We start from the raw sequence: 21,175 nt of genomic DNA on the forward strand, positions 1-21,175 counted from the left end.
TAGAGAGGATTCCGCTTGGCGCTTAACCTGTCTGTTGACTTCCATTGTTTTATGAAGTGTTATTTATTTAATCCCAAAATACAGAAATCTCCCATATATACAGGCAGGGTATTTAATGAGTTACCCTTGAAATAAATCTATCTATCTATCTATCTATCTATCTATCTATCTATCTATCTATATATCTGTCTGTCTGTGTGTCTGTCTGTCTGTCTAATTAGTTTGCCTTTAATTAACAACTAACAGATCGAGTTTGTTGTGGAAATAACCTATATAATCATTGATATGTGAAAAGGAGGATTTAACATAATTCCTAAGATCTTCACCTGTGCCCGTGCGCCGCGGAGTGACTGAAGCAGTTCATGTCTTCGTGCAGCGAGGAGGACATACCATTGGTGTCCAGCATGCTCAGCAGGGGGTCGGCTCCTCGGCTCAGGATCAAGCTGACCAGCTCATAGTTTCCTGGAAGACAGCGGGCAGAGAAACAGAAGAACACTTAGGAGCTAAGAAACATGGTGTGGCACTTAACCCCTCTGTTCACTCTGTGCTTACAACTGACCAAAAAACTGTGTTAGTCCAGTGTCCAGAATGATAGTTGACTGTTCAACATAAAACGGCCATGCTCCTCCTCCTAGACAGCCATGAATAAAAAGAGCCTAGAGCAGGTACTGCTTACATGACGTGGACCCGCCTGGTGATGAGACAGCTAAGCCATCAATGACCCTGACCATGTCAAAGTACAGTGCTACAAGCAGAAAATCCCATGCCTCCCTCACCAACTCTTAACAAACTCTCTCCCATCACTGAAACAACCTAAGAAGCCAACTAGCGGAGGGTACAGGAAAGTTACCATCAAAGAGATTAAAGACATGCTGGGGGTCCATATAAGCAGGCATGACAAGTCCACCTACACCGGTGATAAACAGCTCTAGTGTACCTCACACACTTGGGCTATGCTGCTAGACGCCCAATGCTTGACCACCCTCAAGTGTTCTATCTGAAGAACAGGCAGAAACTGAGAGGTTTATTTACAAGCTCCTTGTGCCGCAGCTGCGTCACTTTTTTTTAATGCAGCGGCGGTGCAATTAGTGCGCCGTGCTGCTCAAAATCTATAAACTGACGCATTGCGTCCAATGCTTCAGTATGGAGCCATGCGTCACATTATACCTGCGCCACATATAATGTATCCAGGGTAGGCATTCCCAAGCAAAATGCTATTAGAAGGGGCGCAGTGAAATTTACATTTGCGATACTCTAAGACTTGACTGCGTCAAAATCCTAACACCTGTGTAAGGATTGACACAGGGCTTTTACAAGGGAACTCGCCTCTGTGTTCTGACGCATTGCCGGAATTGCATCAGTTTTATGACAAACTCCAGCAATACATCATTATTGTGCCAACAAATGCGTCTGAATTTCTGATGGATCTGTTCAATTCTTGCATCATGGAACCCTTTATTGCAAATACAGCGCATCCATAGTGTCACAAGGACATTTGGCGCAGGCGCAAGGAAACTGACGCACCAATGCCAATGTGTCCTTTTCTTGGAAATGAGGCCCCAAACATCTAGACAACTCAACAGATCTGCTGGGTTCTTGCATTTACTAACTAGAACTGAACAATTGTCTATAAATGACTGATAGTGCACATGAGTGTCATGAGGCATCATGTCCTTTGTGCCACAAAGAGCCAGTGTTGGCTTGGTGTCTGTTACTTTATGTTTCCGTGTTAAATATGGACCCCCAATCCCCAGTATGCAGAGCGATGCAGGCTACAGGTGTTGCATATAGCATGGAGCCACCTGGGAGCTAGGAGTGCACCTGGCACACCAGAATAGCCCAATAGACTGCCACCTTCTGCATGCTGCCCTCACCTGCTGCGGATGCCAGCTGGAGCGGGGTCTCAGCGTAGTTGTCCTCCCCACTGTTGACGGCCGAGCCTTCCACGTGTGCGCCGGCGTCCAGGAGCAGCTGCAGGGGGTAACATAGACATGTGTGTTTGTATGTGTATGTTAGGAAGAGAGAGACAAGGGTGTACATTTAGATTAGAATGTGTGTGGTATGTGTGAGGTAGAGTGCACCTCAAGAACATTATAAGGTGTGTTAGGGCCGAGTGCAATAAAAGAGCATTAGTAGGCATGTGTTTGAGAGAGATATTGAGCAGGAATTAAAAGAGAATAAAAACAATGGATTGTGAGAATATGCTTTTATGAATGTGTGTGTTGTTTGTGAAAGTTTCTAAGAAGAACATTATGGGTATTCATGAACAGAGGCAAACGTGTTTGTGCAGCAGCTGCACATGTGTTATGTGTAAGCATCATGTGTGCATGTGTGATTTGAGATGTGTGTGAGTGATGTGTACGTGCAACTGTGTGTACTGTTGGCAGTAGTGTGTGTGCACACATTTATACACATTGTGCGTTCTTGGTTGACCACTAACCTGCACCACAGATATGTGACCGTGTAACACAGCGAAAGTCAGTGCCGTCCAGTGCCTGCTGTCGGGGTGCACAGATGGGTATCTGGGGGAGACACCAGGAACCTGGAAAAAACAGAAGAACACAATAATTTTAATTATTATGTTTTTGAAACAACACTGATAATGTACCTGGCTGTTTCAAAGCTGAGCCCTGAAAGAGACTGCGCGCGGAGGGCTGGGGAGCATTTCTCCAGGATTAACCACATTTTGGCCCTTGGATAAAATGGGATCTGTCTTCCTTCAAGCTACCAAGCTGTTCTTTTAAATGCAAACATTGACATTCACATCTATTTATTTGACTGCTACCAAGGTGCCTTGCTGCTGCTTTGAGGCCCTAGCCTGCAAGGCCTGGGAGGTGGAACTGGAGTAGGTGCAGATTCTGGTCGTCTGGCCTATTGGTCTCTCACAGAGGGAGGTGGGAGGTTGTAGGTCAGAGGTCACTGGTTGCGTATGAGTTCCCACATCTTCAGAAGCTTGGACTCAGGGCCATGTGGAGCCTCAGTGGTTCTTACTCCCCAAGCACGACACTTCTTAGGCCCCTGCATGCGTGCTCTAAAATGTATTTCCAGCTTTGATGATGAGGCAACAAAACGCCTAATGCTCCAAAATGGCACCAGATGCTGGAGCTGCAGTGTTTTCACATTCATTGGAGGACATTTTTATTTAACTTAGAAAGAGACGCTCAAGCTAAGCTGACCCTGCATGGAGTTTTGAAGCAGTGGTAAAGTCCTAGCTCTATCTAGGTGTGGACAACCTCATCTCACTTCTCACCCTGTCCAGGCCCATAAATGCACAGGTTCTGTAGCAAGGTTGCATGGATGGGGATAAACTCACAGAAATAACGGCGGTCTTAGTCTGTGAGTTCTCTGAAGGCCATGCTTTGAACCTGTGGCAATCAAGTGCACTAGAGACCTTATGAAGGGGGCTGATGCCCTGTGGAGCCAAGCACCCCTTCATGCCAGTGTCAAGCTTCTGTGGGGATTTTTTAAAGAGATTATTTAGGTAAACCTGTCTTTTACCTCATCCTCATCTGGCCACCCTACTAGTACACAGCAATACAGACATTTGTGTGATAAGTGCATTTGTAGATGTTGCTTTCTTGAGTTGTAAAAAAGTAACACATCTTTTGTGCAATTAGACATTGTGAATTCAATTATTGCAAAGTTAGTAATTGTGGAAAAAGTGATTATTAAAGATTGTCGGATTAAGATTGTGTGTGTTTAGCGAATGTGTACACAGTTTTTGTGAACTAAGTGATTGTAGAATAAGTGATCATGCAATTAAATATGATGTTATTATATATTGTAACTCTAATGATTGTCAAATTAGCAATTGGTGAATTATTTATTGCATATATCGAAATTGTTGTATTAATGATTTTTTAAATAATGAGCGTTGAATTAGTAATTGAGGAATTGTGATTGTTAAATTAGCGAATATTGCTTTCTTGAAAGATCTTTTACGAATTGCAAAATTGTGTTTTGTGTATTCAGAGATCGGAAGTGCAATGATCGTAATGCTAGTAATTGTGGAAATAGCGATTGTTAAAGATTGTCATATAAAGTATTTTGAAACTACTGGTTGTGAAGCCAATCCTAGTGTATTTAGAAAAAAGTGACTATAACTATTGTGGAATTAGTGATCATACAGTTAAATTAAATATTATTACAGAATGTGAATCTACTCATTGTCAAATGTGTGATTGTTAATTATTTAGTGCATACCTTGCAAATGTTGTATTCCTTATTTTGAAAATAGGAGCCTAATATTAGTAATTGTGAAACTAGTAGTTTTGGAAATAGAAACTATAGTGTTTGTGATTGTGAAATTAGTGATTGCTGACTTACTAATTGCAAATTAACCACTGCAAAAGAAAGGCAGGAATTATTAATAATTTGTGAAATTACTCATTGAAAAATTAAACATCAGAGGATCACTTAATGCGGCTATCGATGGTTGTAAAATGAATCATTTTGAAATCATGACATTAGCAAGTGTGAAAATAGTAATTATGTAATTAACAATCTCTAAACTACTGAATGCCAGAAAGCGATTGTGAAATACGTACTCGGAAATTAATTTTTGTGAATGGTGTATCATTTTGAGAGCAGTGTAAACTGATATTCTCCACTAAACCACTATTGGCAGCAGTAGTAGCAGAACCAACCCTTCATCTGTGAAAATGGTCTCCACTAGTGCGTCCTAATTTCTAGAAAAATAATTCAGGGGCCAAAGTTTCCTTTAAGAACCTGCCACTGGTACTGCCATCTCAGTCCTCTTTCTTCCACCATTCTGCACTGCCTGTCTCTTTATCTTTCTTGTGCATGTTCTTTTACATTCCTACCTTCTCCATTTGTCACAGTTTTCTCCTTTCCACAGAGTTCCAGTGCTGACCCGCCGCAACCACCGGCACAAATTAGGCACTGGCTTCAATCGTGCACATGAATGGAACTGGATAGTTTTGCCTTGAAGGCTATTGTCCCACCAACCTCTCTAATACGACTGCCACATTTGTGTCACTAGTGCTGGTTTGTTGGAACTTGTGGACATCTACACTTCCCCGAGGCATGTCAGATCCGACACTCAACACAGCAAGTGGGTAGCAATTTCACACCACTCGGACCCTGCTTCATAACCAGAGAGCAGAAGGAAAGCACTGTACCCAACAGTTGCGCCCTTCATACTTAACACGAAGGAAAGCACTATACCCAACTGTTGCGCTCTTAATACTTACCACGAAGGAAATCCCCGTACCAAACTGTTGCACCCTTCATACTTACCACAAAGGTAAGCCCTGTACCCACCTGTAGCGCCCTTTATACTTACCACAACGGAAAGCCTCGTACCCAACTGTTGTGTCCTACATACCTACCAAGAAGAAAAGCTCCTTACCCAACTGATATGCCCTTCTTACTTACCACGAAGGGCAGCCCCGTACCCAACTGTTGCGCCCTTCATACGTACCACAAAGGAAAGCCCCGTACCCATCTTTTGCACCCTTCATACTTACCACGAAGGAAAGCGCCGTACTGCCATGAAGGAAAGCGCCGTACCCATCTTTTGCACCCTTCATAATTACCACGAAGGAAAGCGCCGTACCCATCTTTTGCGCTCTACATACTTACCATGAAGGAAAGCACCGTACCCGTTGCGCCCTACATATTTACCATGAAGGAAAGCACTGTACCCAACTGTTTCGCCCTACATACCTACCACGAAGGAAAGCACCGTACCCACCTGTTGCGCCTTCAAACTTACCTCAAAGGAAAGCACCGTACCCAAGTGTTGCACCTTTCATACTTACCACAAAGGACAGCCTTGTACCCAACTGTTACACCCTTCATACTTACCACAAAGGAAAGCCTCGTACCCAACTGCTGCACCCTTCATACTTATCAGAAAGGAAATCACCGAACCCAACTGTTGCACCCTTTATAATAATAATAATTCCAGGATTTGCAAAGCGCGTAGCTACCTCAGGTGAGCTGTCCCTGCGCTGGGGGCCGTCGGGAAGATTAAGCAAGGTGTTGCCCAGAGTCACAAGGTGCCGGGCTGACCTGCCTCCGGTGCCGAGGATTGAACCGTGAACCCCCATACTCCAGAGTCAGCCGCCTTGGCTGCTGCACCCCACCTCTTCCTTCGTACTTACCGCAATGTCCAAGTTGGCTCCTGCGTCGATCAGCATCTGAACCATGGCCTCGTCTCCGGCTGCGCAGGCGTACATGAGCGGCGTCATACCCTAGAGGATGCAACAGGAGCCAGCGTTAGAATGAGCACAGAGGTTGACACTCGCTGGCGCTATATGAAAAAAGAACACACCGCTGGTCTCCTCTAGTGAGTCTGTCAAAGTCATTGAGGCCTGTTTTTATTAAACTCACTGTCTGTAACTGCAGATGACTTCTAGACACTGGGACTCCGCGACAAATGAGAATCCCTGGCACTGGAACGGGGCCACAAGTGGTTCCTCACCCACCGTAAAGTCACTACCTCCATCTTTTGCCTAATGTTCTCTAAGACAATCTTAAATGCTGGCTAGATTCCACATAGTACAGTTTTTTACAGCTTCCCCTCATGGCTGAACTTGGGGGCTATATTGGCCCCCACATATATGCTTATAAAGATTGCAATTGCCTCAAGATGCAACTGCAGTTTCTATTAAATCTTCCATTAAAACCAGTTCAGTCTGGCTCCCCATCACAAACACTGGTGAAAGTGTGTTTGCTGCATATGCTGAAGGTGCTCTGTATCACACACCACTATATGACTTAAACTCACCCTGGTCAATAACAGCCACAACAGAATTGTCTGATCAGCCTCCAGATCTCTTGTTACTGGCAAAGGTATCCCAAAGCCCCCATGAGAACGCCCTTTTTAGAACACGTCATCACGCACCCTTTCATCAAACATGGACCCTGGACTTTGCAGAGCAATTCAAAGTTGTAGATTTTCCACTCTGCAGTTCTAACCACACAACATAAATAGACACAATCACATTAAGACAACAAGCACAGACAGAAGCAACGACACACCAACAGGTACATGAAGTTTTGAAATTTCATTACAAGACCGGAGGCAACATTATGCATTAATCCTTTAATGCAGTCACAGACAGCCGCACTACATCATAAACAAGAAAGTTCTAGAATGTAGAGAGTAGGGTACAAGTGGCATGAGGCACAAACAGACTGCCTCTTTTAAATGCGGCTCACAGGCAGATAAGTAACATTTTTTATTATGTCCTTATTTATTGCCTTAAGATCGTTTTTTCTTAATGTCTAGCCTTAAGAAGGAGAAAGCTTGATATCATTGCCTTGTTCTTAACATTCTGCTGCTCTCCTTCATTTACTTACACTGTTTTATGCCTTGTTACAGCTTTTAATCTAACGCTTCTTCGTACTCTTGTACTGTCAGGTGTCCGTCTATGGGCCTCCCCCCCCCCCCTTCATTTTCACGCTTTACATCGACTTCCTATTAAGGTTGTCGATTTTTAAACACCACTCGCGCGTGAACTTGTGGAATTCTATACCTTGTGCTCCCGTTTTCATCTCGCCGAATATCATTAATTAATTCCCCCCCCCGGAATTCATCCTGGAATCAGACGCCAGCCTCCACGGTTGGGGCGCTCGTCTCCTCGACCAAGACACTGGTGGCGCATGGTCGCTTGTGGAGTCTTCCCACCACATAAACTTCCTAGAACTTACAGCCGGTTTATACGCCCTAATGAGCTTCAAACAATCTCTTCAGGGCAGGTCCGTTCTCCTCAAAATGGACAACGTTTCCGCAGTATCTTATATCAATCGCCTCGGCGGTACGAAATCAGCAGACTTGTCAGCTTTAGCCAAAAAACTCTGGATGTTCTGCTTAGAACACAAGATTTCTCGGAAGGCAGAATATCTCCCTGGGATGTCGAATATCTCAGCAGACTGGAACTCAAGATTCCTCTCAGACAGGACCGACTGGAAACTCAATGCGAACTTCTTCAATACTCTCTCTCTCTTTTGGGGTCCACTAGATGTGGACTTGTTCGCCAGCAGACTGTCGTTTCAACTCCCAAAATATTTCAGCTGGATGCCAGACCCGGATGCTCTGGCAGTAAACGCTTTTCTTCAATGCTGGTTGAACCTTCAGGGTTACGCATTTCCTCCCTTTGCCATGATTCAAAGAGTCCTTCAGAAAGTCAGGTCGGACCAGTGTTCCCTGATTCTGATAACTCCATTCTGGCCGTCTCAGGCATGGTTCCCGACCACCCTCGAACTTTCTTGCGACGTTCCCTTCCTCATTCCTGCGAACAAGGGTCTGCTCACCAACGCGGACGGAGGAGATCACCACCTAATCTTTTCAGGGAATTTGAACCTTCTTGCTTGGAAAGTGTCAGGCAATCCAACGAACTGTCTGGCCTTTCGACGTCAGCTTTTTCTCTCCTCGGGGAATCTTGGGCTCCCGGAACACACTACAGATATAACAACATCTGGAAAAAATGGGTTTGTTGGTGCATGGAAAGGAATTTGGATCCCTTGGAGGCTCCTATCGTCAATATAGTTAATTTCCTTGTCGAACAATTCGATAGAGGATTAGCCTATAGGTCAATTAACTGCTACAGATCAGCTAGCTCTGCTGGACATTCCCTTGTCAACGGTAAGACGGTAGGTAAGAACAATATTGTTTGTAGAGTTATGAAAAGTATTAGACTTAAAAGACCTCCCAGACCTAAGTACCAATACATGTGGGACGTGAAAGCTATCCTAGATCTTTTCTCCTCTTGGCCAGATAACGCCTACCTAAACAGGAAATATCTCTCGCTTAAGCTCGCTACCCTTCTTTGTTTAATCTCCTGTCGTAGAGTTTCAGATGTGAGATGCCTTGATATTTCTTATAGATCCTATGATATGTTTGGAGTTAAATTTGACTTGTTCAGAAGGACTAAAACTATGTCTGACTCGATTTATTATCCTCGTTTCGACCTTTGTAAGAAATTGTGCGTCATAGACTGCATGAGAGAATATGACTTGAGAATGAAAGACCTTCGTCCTTTAGATGCCAAGCAACTCCTTTTATCTTTTGTTAAACCCTTTAGACCAGTTTCTTCCTCCTCCATAGCTAGATGGGTCAAGTCTGTTATGAATCTGGCCGGCATTGATCTCTCCAAATTCCAAGCTCAGTCTCTCAGAGGTGCTATGGCAAGCAAATCCTTCTGGTCTGGTGGCAAATTGGATGATATTCTTAAAGCTGCTGATTGGTCTAATGCTTCAACCTTTGCTTGTCATTACTGTAAACCTGTGGTACATATGTCTGATGTGGTACTTCATGGCTACCAACATGCATAATGTAGCCTCCGGTCTTGTAATGAAATTGCGATTCTCCTATTAACATGACCAGAGAATCTGGATTTCATTAAAGACACGGAGGCTATCATTATCCCACCCTTATCCACACCCTTTGAGGTTTCATTTACGATTTGTATGTTTATAATCTGCATTTTGATATGTTGATATCAGTTCATGCTTTGCAATTTACGTTTGCTTTTTATTTCGCATTTTGACATTTATTCTCTTTTTCAGATACGTCTGGATAATCTCCATTCTCCAGCCTTCTTCGCTTCGGACCTCTTGTTACCTTCATCTTCTAGTTCATCCTGGATCTCATCTCTGGACTTTATCTACTCATTTGCATTTAAAAGAGGCAGTCTGTTTGTGCCTCATGCCACTTGTACCCTACTCTCTACATTCTAGAACTTTCTTGTTTATGATGTAGTGCGGCTGTCTGTGACTGCATTAAAGGATTAATGCATAATGATAGTCTCCGTGTCTTTAATGAAATGCAGGTTCTCTGGTCATGTTAATAGGAGAATCGCAATTACCGATTGCAAAGTATAGTGAAGATACAGTTCACACCGAATATCATGAAAAGAATGTTTATTTGACACAAAATTATGCCCTCTCCATAATGGGGCGGAGGACATAAGCCTAGATCCTGGGTTTAAAGGCGAACGCCACCGCATCATAATATTGCGCAGCACATATCTCTAGACCCCGGGTTTAAAGGTGATCGACACCGCATCATATTAGGGTGAAACACATAACACAAGACCTGCTGCATCATAATAGGGCGGAACACACAAGCCTAGACTCTGCAGTTCTAACCACACAACATAAATAGACACAATCACATTAAGACAACAAGCACAGACAGAAGCAACGACACACAAACAGGTACATGAAGTTTTGAAATTACCGATTGCAAAGTATAGTGAAGATACAGTTCACACCGAATATCATGAAAAGGATGTTTATTTGACACAAAATTATGCCCTCTCCATAATGGGGCGGAGGACATAAGCCTAGATCCTGGGTTTAAAGTCGAACGCCACAGCATCATAATATTGCGCAGCACATAACTCTAGACCCCGGGTTTAAAGGTGATCGACACCGCATCATATTAGGGTGAAACACATAACACTAGACCTGCCGCATCATAATAGGGCGGAATACACAAGCCTAGACCCTGTGTTTCAAGGCGATCGCTGCCCCTTCATAATAGGGTGGAACACATAACCCTAGACCCTGGGTTTCAAGGCGATTGCCGCCGACTCATAATAGGGCGGAACACATTACCCCAGACCCTGTGTTTAAAGGCGATCGCCGCTGCATCATAATATTGCGCAGCACATAACTCTAGACCCCGGGTTTAAAGGTGATCGACACCGCGTCATATTAGGGTGAAACACATAACACTAGACCTGCCGCATCATAATAGGGCGGAACACACAAGCCTAGACCCTGTGTTTCAAGGCGATCGCTGCCCCTTCATAATAGGGCGGAACACATAACCCTAGACCCTGGGTTTCAAGGCGATCGCCGCCGACTCATAATAGGATGGAACACATTACCCCAGACCCTGTGTTTAAAGGCGATCGCCGCTGCATCATAATATTGCGCAGCACATAACTCTAGACCCCGGGTTTAAAGGTGATTGACACCGCGTCATATTAGGGTGAAACACATAACACTAGACCTGCCGCATCATAATAGGGCGGAACACACAACCCTAGACCCTGTGTTTCAAGGCGATCGCCGCCGAATCATAATAGGGCGGAAGACATATCCCTAGACCCTGGTTGCAAGGCGATCGCTGCAGCATCATAATAGGGTGGAAGACATTTCCCTAGACCCAGGGTTTCAAGGCGATTGCCGCTGCATCATAATAGGGCGGAAGACATATCCCTTGACCCAGGGCTTCAAGGCGATTGCTGCCACATCATAATAGGGCGGAAGACATAACCCTAGACCACAGGTCTTCAAACTGTGTGACGCGCCCCCCTGGGGGGGCGTGGATGGGTTTCCAGGGGGGCGCAAAGGCCTCTTCAAGCACATGTAAATGAAGACGCCTGGAAGTGCAGCGATTTATTTGCTGCATTTCCAGGCTGTCTTCATTTACTCTGAAGCCCTCAGAGTGCCGTGGGGCCAGAGGTTAGTGGGTGTGCTGCTGGGGGCTCGCTGGGCAGTGTCTGGAGTCTTATTAAGACTCCAGCACGCCTGAGTTTTCAAAGGTCTTCAAAGACCATTGGCACATTTACATACCTTTGGAAACTGGTTACCGAGGCTTAGTTTTTTTCTGCTTCCAGTACCCCCTGGGCCCCCACTCTGCCTATTTTTTCATTGTATTTTACATTTACTGATGTAGTGTGAGAATGCATTTCATGAAAAGGAATATAAAAAAGGGTGGCCAATAGAAAAAATACCAGCTACGTATGTTTAAAGAGCCTGCAAAGACCTTGCTTTGACACTAAGTAGGGTCTTAAATAAAAACGTATGTATTCATTTGTAATGTGACTTTTCTGTCTGTTCCTTTTATTTTCATTCATGAATCATTCAGGCAGCCCTAGAACACATTTAAAAGTGCTTTATATTTGCTTTTCGAAGTATGCACAGATAAGTGCTGAAAATAGGCCTTTAGGTACTGTTTATTTTTGTACCGTCTGGGACATCAAAATAATGAGCTGGCAATCCTAATCATAAGACTGGAAGTTTGTTGCAGGATCAGTACATTATTTATTTCCTTCACTCTCTATTCCCTGATTAATTCCTTAATAGCAATAGTTTAACTTATATCTGAAACCCTACGCCCCGTCAAGAACATGCTGATTAACTTCAAGTGTCTGGGACTTCACCCTGCATTCAGACAACTCACTCCTCATTCTCACCCTTCACTTTCACGCTCACCCTGCACTCACAGTGCATAGTTATGATTTTTCCGAATTTGCCACATAATCCATCGTCTGCTGCATAATTTGCAGATCATAAAATGCAGCAACACATGTTACCTCACAGTGGAAGGCCCTTTCTAAACGTTGACTGCTCACCTCTCTGTTGCTTGTTGCTATATGTGGGTGTTAATGTGGTACTTATGAGGGGCAATTAAGGCCAGGACAATGTTAACAAGTGTAAAAATAGCAAAATAGCACAGTAATGCTATCACAAAAAAAGCAGCATAATTAGCCTTTGCTTGCTGCAGAATTTAGTCAACCATGCTGCATAATTTGGCCTTCTCCTGCCGCATAATCCAATGGCCCTGTTTTTAGTGCTGTGAGGTCCAAGTCTGTGGCAGAAAGCACTGTGAATATGCAAGTCATTATTTTAAATCAGTATTCACATACTCTAAGCTAGACTGCTGCAAAATGATGCAGTGATTGAGATAAAACAAGTTCTTACAAAATATACTTTTTAGTAATAAGTAATCAAACTGTATCTAATGCAGACATTTTTGTAAGTGTCTCCACTATTCCAGATTCCAGCTGATAACTCCATTACGTTACATCTTAAAAAGAATAGATCTTTGCCACCATAAAGCTTTAAGCAGATCCACTGGCATTATTCAGCAGAAGAGGACAACATTATGCAGCACGTTTGACTAAATTATGCAGCAAGAAAAGGTAAATTATGCTGCACAATGCGAAACATTTTGTGGTTAGCATTACTTCATTTTTTGTCATTTTAACTCACGGTAACGCTGTCAGGGGAAATATTTCACCTAATTAGTACCAGTTTAACACCCAAATACAGCAGTAAGCAACTAGATTACCAATCAATCTTTGCAAAGGGCCTTCCACTGCTCCGGAACTCTGTCACGCTTTAAGTAACTTTTGTTCCGTTTGAGCTAGAATCAAGTATTTTTTGTTGAAATTTGCAGATTATGTAGCAAATGCAGTAAACTGATAATTATGTGGAAAACGCTGCTGCTGCAGAAACTCATAATTCCAGTGGCCCTGGCTTTAAGTGACTCAATCAATTAATGGCTGGTAAGAAGGCTGGTTTCTTTTTTAACTTTCTGCACTACCACCACACACTTCCATTTCAGGCAGAGGCATCTCAAAGTCAGTATTAACATTCAGGGGCAGTATTTGTGTGAAAGCCATGGGGTGGCAGGTAGAAGGTTAGCAGGGTTGCATTCAGATCCAGAGCCCTATTCCTCTCGATCCCTGGGGCCTCACAGTAATGGTCTAGGAGACAGAGGAAAGGAGTGAGATTCATAGTTATTGTCAAAGAGAAGGCCCAGAATAGGGAGCAATGTATGAAGACTCATTTTTATGTTTACAAATGGCCAGAGACCACTTCTTCAGAGAGATACCCCAAAGAAGGGGACAATATAAGTGTTTTTTTTTTTAAAGGGACATTCATTAGTGAAGCTGGTACTGCTGCCAAGTGTGTAAGTGGGCACTGCTGGTTATCATAAAGGAGCAGATGCAGCAGGACTGGGGCCCAGGGATTTGGGGGGCCCACTGCATCACAATTATGACTGTCTACATTTAAAAAAAAAAAAGGGGCATCAGAGCTTATTGTCCTTTCAAGCATTAGGACAGAGGTGATGATCCGTCTTGGTGAGGAAGAGGTAAAAGAGGCAGAGGAGATAGCCTGCTACTCAGGACTGCAGTTATCATTAGTGCAGCAGGTATAGTTGCATTGGGGCTCACAACACCCCAATTATGGGGAGCAGTTTTTTTGGGATATCTGTTTTTGTTTGATTCATTTGCTGTTTTATAAATCTCATATTTGGTGCGGTTCAAGTATTCCTGAAATCATCTCATAAGCCCCGCTCCCTACACGCAGCCCTGTCCCTTCTGCTCCACTAATCCTTGCGATAACGTTTTGGAGGGCGGCCCGACCTCAAAACATTTTGCTTAGGGTGGGCTCAGAGTAAAAAAGTTTGAAGACCTTTGCCCTAGACCCTGGGTTTCAAGGCGATCGCCGCCGCATCATAATAGGGCAGAAGACATATCCCTAGACCCTGGGTTTCAAGGCGATCGCTGCCGCATCATAATAGGGCGGAAGACATATCCCTTGACCCAGGGTTTCAAGGCGATCGCCGCCGCACTATAATAGGGTGGAAGACATATCCCTAGACCCAGGGTTTCTAGGCGATCACTGCTGCATCATAGTAGGGCGCAACACATTTCCCTGGACCCTGGGTTACAAGGTGATCGCCGCCGCATCATAATACGGTGGAACACATAACCCTAGACCCTGGGTTTCAAGGCGATCGCCGCCGCATCTTAATAGGGTGGAACAAATAACCCTGCACCCGGGTATCAATGCGTTCACCGCCGCATCATAATAGGGCGAAACACATATCCCTAGTCCCTGGGATTGAAAGCGATCGCCGCTCCATCATAATGGGGCGGAACCCATTACCCTAGACCCTGGGTTTCAAGGCGATAGTCGCCGCATCATAATAGGGCGAAACACATATCCTTAGACCCTGGTTTTCAAGGTGATCGCCGCCGCATCATAATAGGGTAGAATACATTACCATAGACCCAGGGTTTTAAGGCGACCGCGCCACATCATAATAGGGCGGAACACATAACCCTAGCCCCAGGGTTTCAAGGCGATCGCTGCCGCATCATAATAGGGCGGAAAACATATCCCTAGACCGAGGGTTTCAAGGCCATCGCCTCCGCGTAATAATAGGGCGAAACACATATCCCTAGACCCACTGTTTCAAGGCGATCGCCGCCGCGTCATAATAGGGCGGAACACATATCCCTAGACCCAGGGTTTCATGGCACGCATCATAATAGGGTGGAACACATAACCCTAGACCTTGGGTTTCAAGGCGATCACCGCCGTATCATAATAGGGGGAGGAACACATTGCCCTAGTTCCTGGGTTTCAAGGCGATCGCCGCCGCATCACACTAGGGCGGAACACATAACCCTGGACCATGGGTTTCAAGGTGATCGCTGCCGCGTCATAATAGGGCGGAAGACATATCCCTAGACCCAGGGTTTCAAGGCGATCGCTGCCACATCATAATAGGGCGGAACATATAACCCTAGACCCAGGGTTTCAAAGTGATCGCCGCCGCATCATAAAAGGGCGGAACACATATCCCTAGACCCAGGGTTTCAAGGCGATCACCGCCGCATCATAATAGGGCGGAACACATATCCCTAGACCCACTGTTTTAAGGCGATCGCCGCTGCGTCATAATAGGGTGGAACACATATCCCTAGACCCAGGGTTTCATGGCGCGCATCATAATAGGGTGGAACACATAACCCTAGACCTTGGGTTTCAAGGCGATCACCGCCGCATCATAATAGGGGGAGGAACACATTACTCTAGTTCCTGGGTTTCAAGGCGATCGCCGCCGCATCACACTAGGGCGGAACACATAACCCTGGCCCATGGGTTTCGAGGTGATCGCTGCCGCGTCATAATAGGGCGGAAGACATATCCCTAGACCCAGGGTTTTAAGGTGATCGCCACTGCATCATAATAGGGCCGAAGACACAACCCTAGACCCTGGGTTTTAAGGTGATCGCCACTGCATCATAATAGGGTGGAAGACATAACCCTAGACCCAGGGCTTCAAGGCGATCGCCACCGCATCATAGTAGGGCGGAACACATATCCCTAGACCCAGGGTTTCGAGGTGATCGACACCACATCATATTAGGGCGGAACACATAACCCTAGACCCTGGGTTTCAAGGCGATCCCCGCCTCATCATAATAGGGCGGAACACATAACCCTAGACCCTGGGTTTCAAGGCGATCACCGCTGCATCATAATAGGACGGAACACATAAGGGGATCGCTGCCGCATCTTAATAGGGCGGAACACATAACCCTAGACCCTGGGTTTCAAGGCGATCCCCTCCTCATCATAATAGGGCGGAACACATAACCCTAGACCCTGGGTTTCAAGGCGATCACCGCTGCATCATAATAGGACGGAACACATAAGGGGATCGCTGCCGCATCTTAATAGGGCGGAACACATAACCCTAGACCCTGGGTTTCAAGGCGATTGCCGCCGCATCATCATAGGGCGGAACACATAACCCTAGACCCAGGGTTTCAAGGCGATCTCTGCTACATCATAATAGGGCGGAACACATAACCCTAGACCCAGAGTTTCAAGGCGATCGCCACCACATCATAATTGGGCGGAACACATAACCCTAGACCCAGGATTTCAAGGCGATCGCCGTCGCATCATAATAGAGCAGAACACATATTCCTAGACCCAGGGTTTCAAGGCGATCGCTGCGGCATCATAATAGGGCAGAACACATATCCCTAGACCCAGGGTTTCAAGGCGATCCCCGCCTCATCATAATAGGGTGGAACACATATCCCTAGACACTGGGTTTCAAGGCGATCGCTGCTGCATCATAATAGGGCGGAAACATAACCCTAGACCCTGGGTTTCAAGGCGGTCACCGCCGCATCATAATAGGGCAGAACACATATTCCTAGACCTTGGGATTCAAGGTGATCGCCGCCGCATCATAATAGGGCGGAACACATAACCATAGACCCTGGGTATCAAGGCGATCGCGCCGCATCATAATAGGGCGGAACACATAACCCTAGACCCAGGGTTTCAAGGCGATCGCTGCCGCATCATAATAGGGCGGAAAACATATCCCTAGACCGAGGGTTACAAGGCGATCGCCTCCGCGTAATAATAGGGCGGAACACATATCCCTAGACCCACTGTTTCAAGGCGATTGCCGCCGCGTCATAATAGGGCGGAACACATATCCCTAGACCCAGGGTTTCATGGCACGCATCATAATAGGGTGGAACACATAACCGTAGACCTTGGGTTTCAAGGCGATCACCGCCGCATCATAATAGGGGGAGGAACACATTACCCTAGTTCCTGGGTTTCAAGGCGATCGCCGCCGCATCAGACTAGGGCGGAACACATAACCCTGGACCCTGGGTTTCAAGGCGATTGCCGCCGCATCATAGTAGGGCGGAACACATAACCCTAGACCCAGGGTTTCAAGGCGATCTCTGCTACATCATAATAGGGCGGAACACATAACCCTAGACCCAGAGTTTCAAGGCGATCGCCACCACATCATAATTGGGCGGAACACATAACCCTAGACCCAGGATTTCAAGGCGATCGCCGCCGCATCATAATAGAGCAGAACACATATTCCTAGACCCAGGGTTTCAAGGCGATCGCTGCGGCATCATAATAGGGCAGAACACATATCCCTAGACCCAGGGTTTCAAGGCGATTGCCGCCGCATCATAATAGGGCGGAACACATATCCCTAGACACTGGGTTTCAAGGCGATCGCCGCTGCATCATAATAGGGCGGAACACATAACCATAGACCCTGGGTATCAAGGCGAATGCTGCCGCTTGATAATAGGGCGGAACACATAAACCTAGACCCTGGGTTAAAGGCGAAGGCCACCGCTTCATAATAGACCCTGGGTATAAAAGCAATCGCCGCCGCATCACACTAGGGCGGAACACATAACCATGGACCATGGTGATCGCTGCCGCGTCATAATAGGGTGGAAGACATATCTCTAGACCCAGGGTTTCAAGGCGATCGCCGCCACATCATAATAGGGTGGAAGACACAACCCTAGACCCAGGGTTTTAAGGTGATCGCCACTGCATCATAATAGGGTGGAAGACATAAACCTAGACCTAGGGTTTCAAGGCGATCGCCACCGCATCATAATAGGGCGGAACACATATCTCTAGACCCAGGGTTTCGAGGTGATCGACAACACATCATGTTAGGGCGGAACACATAACACTAGACCTGCCGCATCATAATAGGGCGGAACACATAACCCTAGACCCTGGGTTTCAAGGCGATCGCCGCCTTATCATAATAGGGCGGAACACATAACCCTAGACCCTGGGTTTCAAGGCGATCACCGCTGCATCATAATAGGGCGGAACACATAAGGCGATCGCTGCCGCATCTTAATAGGGCGGAACACATAACCCTAGACCCTGGGTTTCAAGGCGATTGCCGCCGCATCATAATAGGGCGGAACACATAACCCTAGACCCAGGGTTTCAAGGCGATCTCCGCCGCATCATAATAGGGCGGAACACATAACCCTAGACCCAGTGTTTCAAGGCGATCTCTGCCACATCATAATAGGGCGGAACACATAACCCTAGACCCAGAGTTTCAAGGCGATCGCCACCACATCATAATTGGGCGGAACACATAACCCTAGACCCAGGATTTCAAGGCGATCGCCGCCGCATCATAATAGAGCAGAACACATATTCCTAGACCCAGGGTTTCAAGGCGATCGCTGCGGCATCATAATAGGGCAGAATACATATCCCTAGACCCAGGGTTTCAAGGCGATTGCCGCCGCATCATAATAGGGCGGAACACATATCCCTAGACACTGGATTTCAAGGCGATCGCTGCTGCATCATAATAGGGTGGAAACATAACCCTAGACCCTGGGTTTCAAGGCGGTCACCACCGCATCATAATAGGGCAGAACACATATTCCTAGACCCTGGGTTTCAAGGTGATCGCCGCCGCATCATAATAGGGCGGAACACATAACCATAGACCCTGGGTATCAAGGCGAATGCTGCCGCTTGATAATAGGGCGGAACACATAAACCTAGACCCTGGGTTAAAGGCAAAGGCCACCGCTTCATAATAGACCCTGGGTATAAAAGCAATCGCCGCCGCATCACACTAGGGCGGAACACATAACCATGGACCATGGGTTTCAAGGTGATCGCTGCCGCGTCATAATAGGGTGGAAGACATATCTCTAGACCCAGGGTTTCAAGGCGATCACCGCCACATCATAATAGGGTGGAAGACACAACCCTAGACCCAGGGTTTTAAGGTGATCGCCACTGCATCATAATAGGGTGGAAGACATAAACCTAGACCTAGGGTTTCAAGGCGATCGCCACCGCATCATAATAGGGCGGAACACATATCTCTAGACCCAGGGTTTCGAGGTGATCGACAACACATCATGTTAGGGCGGAACACATAACACTAGACCTGCCGCATCATAATAGGGCGGAACACATAATCCTAGACCCTGGGTTTCAAGGCGATCGCCGCCTTATCATAATAGGGCGGAACACATAACCCTAGACCCTGGGTTTCAAGGCGATCACCGCTGCATCATAATAGGGCGGAACACATAAGGCGATCGCTGCCGCATCTTAATAGGGCGGAACACATAACCCTAGACCCTGGGTTTCAAGGCGATTGCCGCCGCATCATAATAGGGCGGAACACATAACCCTAGACCCAGGGTTTCAAGGCGATCTCCGCCGCATCATAATAGGGCGGAACACATAACCCTAGACCCAGTGTTTCAAGGCGATCTCTGCCACATCATAATAGGGCGGAACACATAACCCTAGACCCAGAGTTTCAAGGCGATCGCCACCACATCATAATTGGGCGGAACACATAACCCTAGACCCAGGATTTCAAGGCGATCGCCGCCGCATCATAATAGAGCAGAACACATATTCCTAGACCCAGGGTTTCAAGGCGATCGCTGCGGCATCATAATAGGGCAGAATACATATCCCTAGACCTAGGGTTTCAAGGCGATTGCCGCCGCATCATAATAGGGCGGAACACATATCCCTAGACACTGGATTTCAAGGCGATCGCTGCTGCATCATAATAGGGTGGAAACATAACCCTAGACCCTGGGTTTCAAGGCGGTCACCACCGCATCATAATAGGGCAGAACACATATTCCTAGACCCTGGGTTTCAAGGTGATCGCCGCCGCATCATAATAGGGCGGAACACATAACCATAGACCCTGGGTATCAAGGCGAATGCTGCCGCTTGATAATAGGGTGGAACACATAAACCTAGACCCTGGGTTAAAGGCGAAGGCCACCGCTTCATAATAGACCCTGGGTATAAAAGTGATCACCACCGCATCATTTTATACATTTATTTATTTATAGTGCACAACAATCATCCGTAAAAATATATGGCACTAAGGAGAGCACATCCTTAGTGTGGAGTTCAAGGGTGGGGTCTCTTGGTAACAGGTCAGGCCTTGGGGAACTGATGCGTTTGTATTTTTTTTCCTAAATACCAGGTAATTGTCAGTGAACCTAAGTTCTAGTGGAAGGTCATTCCATAGTGTTGCCGCAAGGTGAGAAAAAGAGCGACCCCCTACTCTGGACTTCCTAATATGTTTAGTGTTTGCCCGTGCCTGATGGCGCAAACTCAGGTTCCGTGCGGGTGCATAGAATTGAACTCTAACCTGAAGAATGTTGGGTCCCAGATGATGTAAGACCTTATGAGGATGACTTAGCACTTTGAATTTGGCCCTTTGTCTCAATGTCCTCATGCGTTCTGATGCTGAGCTGTATTTGCTCTTGTTGCATACCAATTGGGCAGTGGCATTCTGGACCAGCTGTAGTCAAGTGAAGACATAGTACTCCATGTCCACAAAGAGAACATTCCCATAATCCAGCCTGCTTATGAGCAAGGGTTGGACAATGGTTCTCCTACACTCTATAGGGATCCATTGAAAGAGTCTTTTTAGCAATTTTAGTGTTGCAAAGCTTTTCCTACAGAGTGCACGTACATGATCCTGCATGGTGAGTGCACTGTCAACAAGAATACCCAGGTTTTTTGCAACTTGGGGGGCAGGGGCATTGCCCAGTGTTGAGGGCCACCAGGTTGCATTCCACACTAGATGTGGTCCTCTGAAAGGTGGAATCTCTGACTTGTCTGCATTTAATTTCAGACAATGATCGGACATCCAGGCTGCCATTTCCGAAAGACAGCTAGTGAGTCTGATCCTTGTGTCTTGATGCCCATCAAGAGCAATCATCAGTTGCGTATCATCTGCATAAAAGCAGATACTGATGCACCATTTTTTGCTGCTTTTAGC

At 46.1% G+C, this 21,175-nt stretch overlaps 1 protein-coding gene across 1 annotated transcript in view; it reads right to left on the reverse strand.

Annotated features, from left to right (window-relative positions):
- LOC146859807 (ankyrin repeat and BTB/POZ domain-containing protein 2-like) overlaps nucleotides 1–21,175 on the reverse strand; it is a 487,880-nt gene that overhangs the window by 35,882 nt on the left and 430,823 nt on the right. Inside the window, exons 6-9 of the mRNA XM_085643532.1 lie at nucleotides 6,129–6,218; nucleotides 2,441–2,542; nucleotides 1,875–1,971; nucleotides 327–462 (exon numbers count right to left, since the gene is read on the reverse strand). Of these exons, the coding sequence (XP_085499658.1) occupies nucleotides 327–462; nucleotides 1,875–1,971; nucleotides 2,441–2,542; nucleotides 6,129–6,218 (425 nt within the window). The remainder of the gene's footprint in view (nucleotides 1–326; nucleotides 463–1,874; nucleotides 1,972–2,440; nucleotides 2,543–6,128; nucleotides 6,219–21,175) is intronic.

The sequence above is a fragment of the Triturus cristatus genome, chromosome 3_1, assembly GCF_964204655.1.
Source record: "Triturus cristatus chromosome 3_1, aTriCri1.1, whole genome shotgun sequence".
NCBI classification, from domain to species: Eukaryota; Metazoa; Chordata; class Amphibia; order Caudata; family Salamandridae; genus Triturus; species Triturus cristatus.